The 16,200-nt window shown below is 43.4% G+C and overlaps 1 protein-coding gene across 1 annotated transcript in view; it reads left to right on the forward strand.

Annotated features, from left to right (window-relative positions):
- Positions 1-16,200, forward strand: part of BCAS1 (brain enriched myelin associated protein 1) — a 101,065-nt gene that overhangs the window by 55,188 nt on the left and 29,677 nt on the right. Inside the window, exons 5-9 of the mRNA XM_042980117.1 lie at positions 773-931; positions 1,913-1,957; positions 4,369-4,503; positions 9,101-9,277; positions 15,756-15,797. Coding sequence (XP_042836051.1) covers positions 773-931; positions 1,913-1,957; positions 4,369-4,503; positions 9,101-9,277; positions 15,756-15,797 — 558 coding nt within the window. The remainder of the gene's footprint in view (positions 1-772; positions 932-1,912; positions 1,958-4,368; positions 4,504-9,100; positions 9,278-15,755; positions 15,798-16,200) is intronic.

A 16,200-nucleotide genomic window follows, 5' to 3' on the forward strand; every position in this document is an offset into this window, starting at 1 on the left:
GGGGAGGGAAACTCGAGATCAAGCCTGAAGAATGAATGAGTTTGAAGTAACCTGACTTAGGCTAAGGTCACGGCTGTAGAGATGGGGAAAGGAGGACAGGGGTAAGGGCCTCAGGGTGGTTCATTCGGATGAACATCCAACTCTTGATTTCAGCTCAGGTCACGATCTCATGGTTCTTGAGTTCGATCCCCACATTGGGCTCCATGCTGAATGTGCAAGGCCTGCTTGGGATTCTCTCTCCCTCTCTCCTTCTCTCTCTCTCTCTGACCCTCTCCCGCTCAATCTCTCTCTCTTTCAAAATAAATAAACTTTAAAAAAATAAAAAAATAAAACAACGGTACTTTTAAAAAGCTGATATGATTCTTACTGTGGAGATTGTGGGAAGTCAAATGGAGGCGTCTCTGGGGCTAACGTATGGATCGTTAGACTAGGTGACCACGGAGTTGGGAAATATTGGCATCATACACAGCCTCTTTGTAGAATTGGGAGAAAAGAGGTTTTGTTCGGGGATGCAACGTGCCCTGCTGTGTTTGTTCCCCTCTGGCTCCAAACAATGTCCCTCCAACTGACTGCAAATGCTGAATATGTTAGAAAGCAGAGGAGGGGAAGGAAGAGTGATTCTCATAAGCTCCCGATTGTTCTGCATCCCCGTGGGCAGAAGAAGTATGGCTGGAATTAGGGGGTAAGGGAGAGAGGGGTGTGAAGCGAAAATATTGCTGTGAGAGTCCACATTCAACAAGTGGAAACTGTGACGACTCTGTTTGACACCTAGGACATAGTTGACAGCAAGGGGAAGGAAGGACAAGAGATCCCGACTGTGAGGTGCTCTGTCCCTGGGGACCCAGAGGAACTGGACGTTGCAAAGGAGGACCCCCAGGCAACAGATACAACAGAGAATCGTAATTCCATCATGAGCTTCTTTAAAACTCTGGTAAGTGTTTTCCTCCCCCTCTTTCCTCAATCCCATTGCTCAAAAGTTTGGTTAATTCTAAGAATAACACGTACGTGGATGTCATTGTATTGAATGGGGTACCATGATGGTGCAGCTGGAACACTGGAGAATGGGGACAAGAGGTGCCTTGCAAGGGGATCATGGCACATCAGAGCTGAGGACCACGATATGAACGTTGGGTGCCCAAACTGTGTGACATGAGCTGTGTTGTCATGGAACTCTACAGTAGTTTCAAGTCTTACGGTCACTGATCATAAACATAGTTGGAAAATAGCTCCTTGAGTTGTGGACCTATCAACGTAGTTTTGCCGCCCAAATGGCTGATAAAACTATAGAAATAATTCCCTATCTTGTTACCTCTAAATCTACTTTAACTGCATAGAGGCAAGGACCCGTGTCTTGTATTGCTTGCTTATCTCTGATTCCTCAAGGAAGCCACAGACAGTCACATGTCAGACATGCAAAAGAGGGCTGAATGAATGAATGAATGATCAAACAGACAGCTGCAGGTGTGTTCGAGTTATTTCCAAAGTCCGAGACTAACTTCAAAAGGTAAAACAAGTCAACAGAACGTGCCACAAACACCAAAGGGTTGTGCATTTCTTTGGATTGGTGGTAGAATTCATGGAAAATCCGTGGCCTTCCAGGAGGCAGTTTTGAATGTGGCCAAGCCCTTAGTGAATGTGTAAGATCTGATACATTTCGTTATAAAATATTAATGTATTTTAGCTTTTCTATACCTAGAAATTATCCAGAAGTCCGTGGTTTTCTACTGAACTTGGTAGAACTCCTTTCTACTGGAAAGGACTTCTCATTACATTCTTTACCAGCAGAGTGAATTTTACCACCACCCCCCAGAAAAAAAAACAAAGACAAAAAAAAAATGTATCTATGAAATCAAATCACCTTACCTAATGAGCTAGCTATGAGTTTTAATATTTGGTTTTCTTACATTTTAAGGTTTCACCTAACAAAGCTGAAACAAAAAAAGATCTGGAAGATACGGTAGGTAGTTTGAAGGGTGTTCATGCTTGGGTTTGTGTGTAGAGTTGGGTCTGGGTTTGTGTCTGCTGTTTCGCATCCTGAGTTTTGCGTGTGTGCATGTGTGTGTAGGCACGTGTATACTTACCTATATATTTAGTAATTGAAAAGTGCTGTTAGACTGTCTTTAAAACATTTCATTCATGTCAACGATATTTTAATGAAAATTTTAGTGGAAAGCTTGAAATATATGCTAACTCTGGATATATAATGTCACAATAACCAGTTTCTTATATAAAGTAAGAACCGAATACCAGTAACCATATATCATGTTAGTCTTGTTAGCTGTGTATAGAGAGACCCAAGGAATATAGGAATAGGGTACAGAGTATGGAGTAGCCACTGGAAATGAGGAAGAAATGAGACTCAATTGGAAGTAGAAGGAAGCTGCCATATTTCCGGTTTCTAAAAAATACATTCTGTGTCTTTCATGTAATTTGAAAAGAATAAATCACCACAAAGGCAGTTGTTTGGTGAAATGAAATAGTCACCATTGGACTCTTGCCAAAGGAAGGAATGTTTAGAATTAGAATGCCCTAGAGAGACCGAGTTTTTTCCTGTCTTCCTAGAGATTCAACCAATTCCCCTCAAAATAAATTTTGTTTGGATCAACTACTTTCTAGAGATGTTTTCCTTTACACTTGACAGAACTGATTATCCCTAATGGAACACATGGTTTAACTTTCACGGGAATCGGGAGGAAAGTTTAACTTGGTGACAGATAAGTGTCTTGGGTCCTCCTTTTGATAACGGCTTTGAAAGACACTGGGACCAAATAAATGGCGTGGCCAGCCCGATAACATCTGTTACCAATTTTCGAAGGGGACAGGTTGTGAAAAGGATCCTGGAATTTATCTCAAGACCTGCGTTTGAGCTCCGGTCCTGCTATGTGGTAGCTGTATGATGTGATCCTAACCTATGTGAATCCAAATTTCAACGTCTGTCAAATCAGGACAACAAAAATTCCATCTCCCCCCCATCCCCCAGCATTGAATGAAAATATGACAATGCCTGGTAAACCACGGAATTCTATTCAAATGCAGGTGATCACGATTTCCATAATTGCTGCAGGACGTATTGAACCACCACTATTACATTTGTATTGTATTGATTGGTCCTTCCAGAATGTTCTTCTTATGTTAGAAAAAAAAATATATATATATGAGGCATCTACATGCATTTCCTTTAAAATTAGTCGTTTGCTGCAAGTCAGCTAGGGTCAAGTTCAATGAATAGTTGCGTCCAAATGTTTCTCTTTTGATTCCGTGTCTTGCATTGTTTAAAGTCACATAGTCAGCACAATAGGCTAAAAACAGTGGGGTATGTGGGCGAATTGTGTGGCTTCTCAAGTGACCTGATGGCGCTAATTCTCTTCCGCTGCTCATACAACAAGACTCTTCCCACCCCAGAATGGGTCCCAACTGCACGTACATAGCTGATAAAATCTCACTACCCTGCCCAGAGAGGTCAAGGTCACTGCTAGTAGAACTGAGTCTCAAAAGAGAGTTTTGTGAATGTAGGTTGTCTATGATACAAACAGATCCCTTTATACAAACCTGCCTTTTTAACATCCTTTCTACTGAAGTTCTTGGATCCTTGCATTTGAAACATCTACACCATTTGTCCATCTTCCCATCTGGCCCAGACGGTTTTTAGCACACTACACGCCCCACACAAAATCCCCCGCCATTTGTAACTCGAGTCAACAATTCTGAATGGTTGTCGCTGGGTTATTTCAGTTCCAATCTCCCCCCACCCCACCCCCACTCTGGCTCTGTGGACTGGCACACAGTAGACACTTTTTTTGCCGGAGAGATCTGCTCGTCTAGAAGTCAGCTGAAATTTTTATGGATGATACTGCTTCCCTGAGGTTTCTAATACTGAATAAAAGATCGTCTGGAGAAAGGAAGCCACTCAAGGCAGTGTTTGCCTTGACTCCAGGATGCAAAAATAAATTGGGTGTCTTCAGGTATTTTTTTCCTTCCCATGTGACAATAGCATTTAAATACTTAGTGCTGTCAAGTAGGGGCTGTGTATCTTCTTTAAATCTGAATATTTTATATCATATAGACGGAGCTTAAATGTCCGGTCCTTGTCTTTAGCAAGTCGTGTTAATCTGGGTCATTTAAGTAGGTCGCCCTGATGAAAACTAAGATGTGCTTGAAATGGACTGTGAATATACTGTGCAGCACATTGTCTCTGAGCGTTTAAGAAAAGAGAGTCATTCACGTGATGTGAATGTTGTGGTTTGGGGATGGGGGGTGCTGTCTCGGCAGTTAATTGTCAAAGCGTTTCAATGCACTTAAGAACAATGGGAAAAAAATGGATTTTGTCTAAAAACAAAGTTCTAAGCTGTGACCGCTGTTGCCCAAAAGGCATCCAAAGCAGAAAGTGTCTGTGATGGACAAGCTGGGCAGAAGATCTGTGAGATCCAAGCTAAAGCCACCAAGAAAAAGCCCCTGCATAGCCCCAGGCTAGGATTCGCCTTTAGGAAATTCTTTAGGCATAAGGTCTGTATCTTGTTAAATGACAAAGAAAAAAAAAAAAAAGAACCCTGGTCTTCACCACATGGTACAGGTGGCTGTCCCATGTCCTATGTCCCCTCAGCCCTGCTTCAGGGAAGACAGCCTTGTATGATTGGGATCATTAGAGGGCATTAAAGATTTTGCGAATCAAATTTCAATGATTATTTTAAATCTCCATAGTTATAAATAAACATCTGGCTCGTTTCTTCCTAGTGTGGACCAGGGTTCTGGAATGATCCTTCTAACTCCGTGTTTCCCAAACGTCGGAAGTATGCAAACCATCGTAATCATTTTTGTCAGATTTAGCACGGTTCAGTTGATCTTTTTTATTAAAATGGACTCAATTCCTATTTAAAGGTATCTTTAAAGAAAACCTTTATTACATCATACATGGAAAACTGGAGTCATTTTTCACAAAGAGGTAACCATTAATATGGCTAATTAAAAAATAATGACCTTTTAGCTACCTTGTTTGTGTTAAGCTCCGAATCCAATGCCTTTCTAGCTCCATTAAAATGCAATTTGCCAGCAATAGAAAAATGTTAAAGATACACCGGCACCAGACCGAGCTTTTCCCCGAATGTTCTCAGGACGATTAAATGCGAGTTGAAAAAAGAAAAGTATTTTTGCCATTTTCATGTTATTAAGCGTTACATGTCTGCACAATCTAAAATTACCTGTGATGCCACCAATGGTATGCTTCCTACGCTTTGGGAAATACTCTTCTAACCTCAAGAAAATAACGTTGTCTTTCTGTGGCCTGTTCCCTCCATTTTCAGTATTAACCAAGCTCATCCTGAGCCCAAATAAAAGCCCAGACAGAACGAGACAGTGAATGAAGGCAGAGCAATTTCTATCTCCATGTCCTTGGAAAGTGAGGACAACATAGAAGTTAGTTGTGAAGATTTCACTCTCAATTTCTAGGAAGAGACCAGTGTTCATCTGAAACCATCAGTTAAGATCCCTGAATTGGGCCAGCATGCTTGGGCATTGTTTATTTTATTTATTTATTTATTTATTTATTTATTTATCTATCTATCTATCTATTTTATTTTATTTTTTTAAATATAATTTACTGTCAAATTGGTCTCCATACAACACCCAGTGCTCATCCCAACAAGTGCCCTCCTCCCTGCCCATCACCCACTTTCCCCTCTCCCCCACCCCCCATCTACCCTTAGTTTGTTCTCAGTCCTCAAGAGTCTCTTATGGTTTGCCTCCCTCCCTCTCTGTAACTTCTTTCCCCCCCCTTCCCCTCCCCATGGTCTTCTGTTATGTTTCTCAAGATCCACACAGGAGTGAAAACATATGGTCTCTGTCTTTCTCTGCCTGACTCATTTCACTCAGCATAATACCCTCCAGTCCCATCCACGTTGCTGCCAATGGCAGGATCTCATTCTTTCTCATTGCCAAGTAGTATTCCATTGTATATATAAACCACATCTTCTTTATCCATTCGTTGGACATGTGTTTAAAACATCAACCATTCTCCACTAGGTTGAATGAACTTGTTAAAAAAACTTCCCCAGCTGGATGTTAGAGTCCCAGGACGGTGTATGCAAAGAAAGGCTCCATAGAAAGATCTCCTGGCTGCATCTGTTTTTGCATAAGCAAACCGTGTTATAAAGCCACGCTTTAATTTCCGTACAGGCTTATTTTGTTTTGTAAAGACAGAGAGGGTGGAGTGATAGAAATTACGGGGGGGGGGGGGGGGGAGATTAAAAAGTGGTGCTACTCTATGTGAGAGACAATTTGGTAATTGCTAGCGAAATGTGTCATAGACCTTACGCAAAGCAATCCAGCTGAATTCCCACCCGGAGCTTCTGTGAGGAGGGGGCCCTGAAAGTTTACAAAATGTATGACTTTTCCCCTCATGTCTGCATTTCATTAGGAAATTCATTTCATGCACAGCAAAGTTTCATGTCTCCAGAATCTCTTTCCTCCACACAAAGGGGACCACCCAAGTTCAGTATTCCTAAGGTTTCTCCCCCGATCATTGGTCTCACATCCTGCCACTGCCTTGCATTTCGGGCAAAGATAGGATTCGGGAAATATTGGCAAGAAGAGGTGCCCCTCCCTGGGATTCTGTAATGCCAACACAAGGACTGTAAGATTTTGCCTTGAGTTACGTTCAGTCTATTTTTTGTGTAAAAGTAAAGGAGATAACTCTCAAATGTTCTCAATTCTCATTTTTGCAGGAGTTTGGTAGAACTTACTGGCTTTTACCTCCTTTTTCTTCGTTTGTCATCCAAACAGAGAGAGAAATAGGGCCATTAAGACCAACCAGCCAGATTGTGGCATGATTATAGGAGCTGTGCCACTCACCCTCAATTTCATTGGAACCCAGGACAGAAAAGAGGAAATCCAAGCAAATTCAGGGATTAAACATCGTCTTCTGGTTTTGCTATTTAAAAAAAAAATGCAGTGGTTACCAGTCGTGATCAACTCCTAGACTCATTTCTCTGTATCTCAATTTTTCTTTCTGTAAGAAGAATTTTCTTAAAAATTTTTTTTTCTTGGTTTAAAAAAGTAGGGAGGCCAGGAGTTAATAAGTGAAATAAGCTTATTGTTATAAATAATAAGAGCGTCAGCTTTGCTTTGCTGAATCAGGATCTTTTTCTCTTGGCTTCGTCACATGCTATGCTTCGGAATCAAACTTTTTCACATGTTCTTCTAACATTGAACATGACAACATGCACACAAAGAAAGGCATTGTTTTAGGACTTTTTTTGCCATGCCCAGGAATGCTCCTCTCCCCACTCAGGTTTTCCTGATGTCCGCCCTCTCTGCAGGGCAGCTAAAATTTTAGTAGCTGGCTCATTTAATTCATAAGCTCTGCCATACGGTCATTGTTTTCCACTTCAGTGTAATGTTTATATCTTACTAACCCCTCTCCTCTCCCACACCCAGATGTGAAGACATATTAGGGAAGAAGGTAAGGTCATCTGAAATGCAATCTCCAAATCTAATGTTAGAATTTCATACGTGGGGTTGCCAGATAACCTACAGATACTCCGCCAAATTCAAATTTCAGATAAACAGCAAATAATTTTTTAGTATAAAGATAAATATGTCCCGGGGTCCTATGTTCTGATGCCTCAGAATTTTTTCTTTGTTGATCTGAAATGCAAATGGACAGGGTATCTTATATTCTCATTACTGAGAGTGTTTGCTGTATTTGGCCTATCTGAATCCATCCAGGAGATTGACTCTAAAAAACACAGAGTTTTTGTAATCTCTTCCATAATGCAGACAGAGTATTAATTCAGTTTATGCTGGCAGAACGCCATCTGGGGCACTTCGTTGGGAAGTGAGGAGATGGGTCGGCAAGGAGAAAAGACTACTGGTAGCCTATGACCCCATAGCCCAGTAAGGAGGGGCAGGGTGGGTAGAAACACAACATAACAGGATCCCGTGTAGGCGTTGCTCTCCAGTCCTTTCTAGACAATTATTTAGCTATTTATTTAATGCCTATCTTATGCCAGACACTGGGCCTGATGGGAGCTAGGGATATAATGCTGACCAAAGCAATGGCTCTTACCCTCAGAGCTCATGGTCTGGCCAGGGAGGTGCCTATTCAACAAACAATTACACAAATATACTACAGTTATATTATTCTATATGTAATAGAGTTATCCTCTTGCGATGTTTTTTTCAAGGGTCTCTGGGTACTTTCCCAATGTAAAGAGAAGAGGAGTACCCATCAGTTTCCCAATGAAACTGATGGGTGTAGATGTGTTTCTCAATTTTTTTGTCATTCTCACCTTCTGGCCATGAAGCTTTTTTTTAGACATTTTCTCCCTGGCTGCATACGATAGCACAGGGAGTGGGGAGACCTTAGTTCATTAGAGGCAAGGTATTATAGGGGAGCTGGTAAGAGTTTGGGTGTGGGTATCAGACTCCCTGGATTTTGATGTCAACTCTGCCCCCTTTTTAGTGTAGTCGTAGGGAAGTTTTGTTTTTTTTTTTTAACAACCTGGGACCAACATTTCCTTCACTGTAAAATGAACATAGTAATTAGTTCCTTCCTCATAGAGCTATTGTTAGTACATTCAATCCCTTAGAGCAGTGCCTGGCACAGGTACCTTTTCTTAAAAGTTAAGTTTTATTAAAAGCTGCAAGTTGGAGATTATGTCCCTTATGCCTATACCTTCTTTATGTCCCTTATACCTCCTTTAATGTCTAATCTGGACTAGTGAAATAATATACGTTTATAATAGGAACGCGGATGTATCGGAGGTGCCTCTTCAAGATGTTTTTACTGGTGGGAACATGATCAAAACCACTTGAAGGGCACTCGATATGAACTAACAACATTCTAACAGCAAAGTGCCTCCTACGAGCACCCTGATCCCTACTGACTTACAAGAACATGGTATCGTTTTTTGCAAAAGGAAAATAACTTGACTTTTTCCAAAATTTTAACACAAATCCACATTCACATAGAATATTTGCAAGTACAGAAAATTGTGAAAAAGAAAACTAACATGCATAACCCCAGCCTGTATTTATAAAAAAAGAACCCTTTCGCTTTTGGAATCCTGACATCACTTTAATTTTTACTTCTTTTTTTACTCTACAGGGTGCTGAAAAGCCACCTGTCCCGTCACCTGACGTCCAGTCAGACAAAGCTAACTTTATATCCCAGGAGACCAGAGGGACGGCCAAGAATCCTACATCCTCTGAAACAGCGAAGGAAGCCCCCAAGGAAAAGGGGGCACCCACCTCTCTGCCTCTGAGCAAACTGTTCTGGAAAAAGGTAAGTTCTATTTTCAAGACCTGGGGAGACTTTGGGGCTAGGAAGACTTGAGAAACTATTTCAACTGGGCCAATTCATGTGCTCACAAAGCACGCAGTTTATTTTTCTTCTCCCAAATGACTCAACTAGCCATTGAGTTGAAGACTTGTAATTTACTCCTGGGAAGAATGAAATGCCTGTCGTGTCATGTGCATATGTTTCACGGGAAAGGAAAGGAAATAAACAAGCAGATTTTTTCATTCTTGGAGTTATTCCGGCTCATGACAGGCAGTTGTGGTATTTCGTGACTTCATTTTCTTACTAAAATGGCTTAGTAGTCTGGCTTCTTCCTGGATTCCTCCGAGCACTCTCACTCCCGCGAGCTGAACCACCTCTGGGCTCCCTCCCTCTTTCCCCTGCAAGATATAATCTGTCATTAGGAACCACTAAGGCTCACTCTCCTTTTAGAAAACCAAGGTGTCCACCATTCTCCACCAGGGCAGGGCACACAGCGTGCTCTGTGATAGGGGCATTCACACCACCGTCCGATCTTTTTCCCTCTAGAATTAAGGTGGCGTGCAAGGGAGTGTGGTGGGTGGGGCTGAGTCAGTCTGAGAGCTATTCCTTGATCATCGTTGTTGAGCAAACCCCAGCTGCCACACATGTTCAGAACTCTTGCCTCTTTTAAATGTGGCCAAAGGATGAGCAAGAAGCCGTGGGTGAGACAGTGGAATATAATTCATAGAGCTGAAAGAGATCTAATTAGTAATTTCATCAAAACATCCACGCAAAACGTGCAAAACTTGGCACGCAATACAAGGCAGGTGATTAATACAGATGCCCCTGTGGTGTTCGTTGTATTCTTTGGTCCAGAATCCAGCTGGATTTCTGGAACCCTTCCCTGTTTGTTTTCTGTTGCACAGATATCTTTCTTCTGGGTCCTGCCCAAAACACAAACTCTAATACTTAATGAAAACTTTGGGTGATGTCATTTGGCATCCTGTTCTGGTCTCCTTCCTTCCCAGCCGCCAATTACTTACTTTTAAAAAAGCTTTTATCACCAATACAAGGCAGGGAACAGTTCCCGAGTGAATCAGACGTGCAGTTTGGTGGCCAGGAAGATGACTTAGGCAACCCGTACTCAAACATTTTTATTTAAACAATTATACATATTTAAAGTGCATTAGAAAAACTGAGCCAGCACATTAAACTCAAGATTTAATATATATGTTGTTCAAGGTGAGACTATAGATGTTTAGCTTAAGAAGCAATCCTATTAAAAAGGAACTGTTACCTGATCATAAATTTGGATCCTTCAAGGAGCGACACTGAGACAGAATTGATGTGCAGTAGATTTATTGGAGGCAAGCGGCATGAAGGATAAAGGACAGGGGATAGGAGTAGGTAGAGAGAGACTTCACACCATAGTGAGGGTCTGACACAGGAGAAGAGAGACAGGGAAGGAAGGCGGAGAAGGTCAGAAAAGCCATGGACTCAGGGTGGCGCTGAGCCAACGGGAAATCCCAGAGCAGAGCTTGCCCACGAGGAGTCGTATGTTGAGCAAGAATGGCCCAGTACCCTGCCATGTTCAGTCATTGCCTGGGAGCGTGGCCTCAACATTTCACTCGGTAGTGGATGCCGAAGAGGTGTGGGCGGGAAGCTCTCTCAGCAGGGAAACGGCACACTCCGTGGCTGCTGCAGAAGGTACATGAAATGTGGCCAAGACCATGCAGGAGGCTGGCAAGTGACGGAAGTCTGAGGAACGCTGATTGGCGGCAGACAGATCTGACTCTGGGTCCGATGAGCCTGGATGAGCAGCCTCAGTTTCAAAATTTGTAAAATGCAAATAATAAGGGTACCTAGACGGAGAAATGAAGATTAGATAAAAAGAATGCCCGCAAACCCCCTAACACCACGCCTAGCACAAAAGTGGCCGATGACAGGGGTCTGGGTGGCTCAGTCGGTTGAGCCTCTGACTCTCGATCTCAGCTCTGGTCACGATCTCATGGTTTGTGGGATCAAGCCCTGTGTCAGGCTGTGCACTGACAGCACAGAGCCTGCTTGGGATTCTCTCCCTCCCTCTCTCTCCACTCTTCCCCTGCTCATGCACACGCCCTCTCTCTTTCAAAATAAATGAATAAACTTTCAAAAAAAAGGTGGCCAATGAATTGTCCTTCTGACCTATGTCATTTATCTCCTGCGTGTTCAGGAGGGGACACACTTCATCTTTCTATACCCTCCGGTTTGGAGAAGCTGCTAAGCTACTGAGCTTCAAATACTTTATTTTTCCTTATCTTTGGGGTCTCTGAGGGATATATTGGTTCCTCTTTGAAATTCAAGCTATTTCCATTGAGGAAAAAACAGGACCAGTTGACATTCATCCCCCTAATGATCAGATTTCATATAGGTCAGTCTCATTGGTTTTTTTTCCTTTTCCTCGATTATCTGGCTTTATTTCTTGAGTAGATTATAAAAATAATGAAGAGACACTAAAACCCAGTCACCGGTAAATCTTGTTTTTCTTTCTTCCACCTAATCAGGAAGACAGCTCTAGATGAAAGTAAAACACAGGCAAGATTCACTCATGCAAGAGTATTTTTAGCTTCTTTCTTTGTGCTGAGTTTTTTTGTGCTAAGTGCTGGGTGCTAAGGCATTGGAAAGATAGAGCGAACAGACTGGTCCCCTTGTGTAGCTGAAAATCTCATGGGGGGATGTATGTTTTAGTAGAAAACAAAATGAAGACCTCTGTTTTCTTTAAATTAGAAAGCACTTGATTATAAAATCACTGTTGTAAAAATTTTTGGAAAAGAAACAAAGAGGAATGCTAGAGAATTTTGATATTTCCGCTAACCCAAGCTCTCTTTCTTCTCCTCTTGTAACTGAGAAGCTTTTACACAAACTGACTTTGAAGTGTGTGCGTCCACAATATGAGCATCAGAAATAAAATTCTCCCCTAACACGCTGTGGATATGAGATTATAAGTTATTTTGATTTATAGGCTTGATTGCGAAAGTCATTCTTATTATAAAACAAAAATATCAAAAATAACCTTTGAGAAAATTAATTTCAAATGATGTCATGTTTGCCAAAAACTGTTTCGAATCCAGTGACTGGACTACCTATGCCCTTTATTGTTCTGGGGTCTTTGGTATACCATTTGTTCTGTGACCTCCCAAAAGTTACTCAGCCTCTTTGAGTTTCTTTTTCCTCATCTGTTGAAGGAAAGGGTTGATCTTGAAAGGAAATAGATGATCTTGAAAATTTCTTGTACGTGGCAAGTCTTGCACAACAGACAGAATCAGAAAGTTTGGACACATTGCTTGACCACCGAAAGCCTCTGTTTTCCTTTGTGTAAGTAGGGACGTGTTCATCTCACTGTGTTGTTGTGACAGTCCGATAACTGTACCCAGAGAGACCCTCGGACATAGTAAGGGCTCCACGAACAGTCTTATCATCTCTTCAGGTGTGAACAGTTGCTGGTGATGATCTAAACATCCATGTGTGGCGTTTGATGCCAACAAAAGGCACAAAACAAGACTAAGGCTCGTTTGTACTGCTGTCGAAACACCTAAAGTCCATTTGGGGGAACAAGGCACATACACATGCCTGCACTTGCAAGTGTGTGTGCACGTGCACCATTAGTAAATGCTGCATTTGAAATCTCTTCAAATGGGTATTTGAAGGTAGATGCACGTATACAATCCGTGTCCACGGCGCAAGAAGACGTATCTGGGAAGGTCGATTCTTTTCTCCCCTCCTCCTGCATAGTGTAAAGGTAAAAATAAACACAGGACTTAGACCAAAATGAACATAGGGAAGAGTTCTTAGCCCGGAAAGCAGCTTTCCCTGCTTTCCTTTGGAGGAGAGGAACGATGGTGTGGGAAAAATAATGGGAGCCCTGAAGTCAAAGAGACACATCATCAAATCTCAGCTCTGACAGTTACTGGCCATTTGAATGTGATGGGGTGACTTGAATCCCCCCTGCTCCACTTTCCTCAGCTCTGGGGACAGACCGTGGCATCTACTTTCTGTGGTTAGTGGGAGGACTGAGTTGGAGAACGAATGCAAAGTGACTGGCCCTGTTCCAAAACGATGATGTTGGAATCCGGTGTTAATGTGTGGGGTGCAGGTTACAAATGCTGTGGGTGTTTAGAAAAGGGAGCAGTCGGTGTAGGTCAAAAGAGACTGAGAGGACTTTGAAAATCCTCTGGATCCTCTGAGTTATCTACTTCAAACACAGATGCCTGCATTTGATCCCAGAACCCACGGGAATCCTGGTTAAGAGAGTCTGGCATATGGCCGGACAATTATGGAAGCACTTGAAAGGCGGGCCGAAACGTCTAAGCTTGAGGAAAGGTCTTAGGGCCACTGTGAAACCAGTGAACTCAGAACAGCTGTCACATGATCAAAATGATGCTTCCAGAAGACCTGCTAGCCACGGGATGTCTGTTAGCTTAAGTGCTACCATGTGACAGGATTTTAAAGAAACATCCTTTCACGAATGTGCTCTTCAAAGGACGGGATCCTTTGCTGTGCGAGTTTATACTGATGAGTTCAGGAGCCGTTTAGGCCCTCGTTCTCAGCAATATAAATGCCCAAGCAGGATCCTTTAGTTTCAAAGTGGGTTTTGGTTGGGATGGTGAAGGAGGCTGGACAGTCCGTAGGCTCAGCAGATAGCAGCCAGATGCCCAGTTCATTGAAGGAGATGAGAAGTTTCTAGTTTGAGATTTGAATGGGAGTCCTGCGCTCCATGTGGCTCCCGATTAGCCCCACACCCTCTTGTGTTCTTCTCACCGGAGAGCTTGGGAACCCAACGAGCACCTCCCGGCCTGCAGAAATGGGACTTGCGCCGAAAGAGCCCCTCTCGTCTGCTTTGAAGTGAGCCGTTGCATCAGCAGCACCGTCCAGTTTTCGTTCTCATCTTCCATCTATCACACCGGACCCCCTGGCCGTGGGAAAGAGCGAATTGCAATTCGGTGCTGCTGGTTGCTCTGCCCGTGGGCTTTCTGCTCGGCGCGAAACGTAAAGAGGAAAGGGGGACACTGCCTGAAGCCTCCAGTTGTCGTTGTGTGTTGAGCGCTGGTGCAGGTACGCCTTACACGTGAGATCCAGGCTCGGCTCACAGAACGGGTTCCGTAGAGCTACTGTTGATAAATGGCCCAAGCTGAACATCTCATCTAGAGAGAAAGCAAATCTGGCCGTGGAGAAGGAAGCTCACACAGCTACTACAAAGCGTGACTCAGACCCTTGACGTCTGAGGGTCTTGGAACTTGGCTCTTGGAACCACTTCGACCGCTTCCTAGCTGTACCACCTTGAACAAGTGTCTTCGCCTCCCTGTGGCTCCATTTCTGTCTACGTAAATGACGATCACCCTCCTGACCGCTTGGGGCCACTTCCAGTGCGATGGTGTGTACAAAGCCCCTGCACATACAAGGTAGATGCAGGTGTACGATCCGTGTCCACGGCACAGGGAGACGTATTTGGGAAGGTGGATTCCTTTCTCCCCCCCTCCTGCATAGTTTAAAGGTAAAAATAAACACAGGACTTAGAACAAAATGAACATAGGGAAGAGTTCTTAGCCTGGAATCCAGCTATGAACACCCTAAAATGATGGGCAAAATATTTGGTTCGTGTTTATTTTTCTGGAAAGAGAGTCCAGATCTGCCAAGCGGGTCTCAAAGCGATCTGCGAACATCACCCCACCACAACCCCTCCCTGCCAAATTTAAGAACAACTGCAAAGATCATCTCCAAAGTTGAAGCTTCGCAAACGGTCGTCATGTAATGGTGGCCTCGACCTTTGACAGCACTGGGGCAATCGCTCCCCTCCTTGAGGCAGTCTGCGTATGACAGAATTACTGTAGGGAGGAATAGTGTTTGAAGTTGGGTGTGTTAGACGCCAGCCTTCTGGGCCTCCAGAGAAGGGTTCTAGCCGGATTCAACTTTGGCATATGATGCCACCGGCCTATGTTGAGGGCTGAAGCAGCTACCGATGCTGGCCACTGCACTACGGTCAGGATAAGGCCAAAGACCCTGCTCGTTACCTCACCACCTATTTGCTCTATGTGTACCATGGGATGGATGTCTCTGGACTTAACTGCCAGAATTTTCCTGAACGACTCATTTGTTTTTACCTGACAGCGACTGTGTCTTGTGTGATTTTCATCAACAAGCAGAAAATGTTAAGGCAGACGTGTCACTGACCCACAGCCGAGGCTGTGGTCTGTGTTTTCTGTAGCAACGCTTCTCCCCCACTCCATTCGTGTCCTGGCCGCGTCTGGGTATTTATTTTCCCTTCGTTGCATTTTCAAATACGTAACTATTTATCATCTTGCTGTACCGTGTGATCCCGTGTAAGTCTCTCTCAAGTTCTCTTTGGAACCAGGTGTGCGTAAGCAATTCAGTGTCCAAGAATGGCACCAGAGGGCTGTTGGCCCAAAGAACTCTCCATTTTTTGGTAACATTCTGACTCTTACTTTTGTTTTTATCTTCCCTTTAGTCAGTTAAAGAGGATTCAGTCCCCGCAGGTGCAGAGGAGAATGTAAGTTATGCGTTAAATGGCAGAACCATTTCATTCTCATCTTCCGCATGCTGGACCATTGGGCATTTCAGCTCTGGGGTCCTGTGTTCTTGCATTGCCCCAAGTGTCTCCCATCTGCCGTAGACTCTTTCAGCCTTTCATGTGATTAGGGACCGGTGGGGATAACATTGGGTGAATATTTGCAATGCCTATGAAATCAGCACAAACGAAATCACAAAGTCAGAGCATGCGTTTTTATAATTTGTCGTCATCCAGGGGCTGAAAGAGTCTATCACACTTAAGACCATCCTTCCACTTCCTTAAGGGGCAGTGATGCTGCCCCCTACGCTTCTTCTATCTTGATCGCTCTCTGTTTCCATGGCAACCCAGATTCTCTACTAACTGTGGGCGGTACCCAGGACAG

This window comes from Panthera tigris, chromosome A3 (assembly GCF_018350195.1).
Source record: "Panthera tigris isolate Pti1 chromosome A3, P.tigris_Pti1_mat1.1, whole genome shotgun sequence".
Lineage (NCBI taxonomy): Eukaryota > Metazoa > Chordata > Mammalia > Carnivora > Felidae > Panthera > Panthera tigris.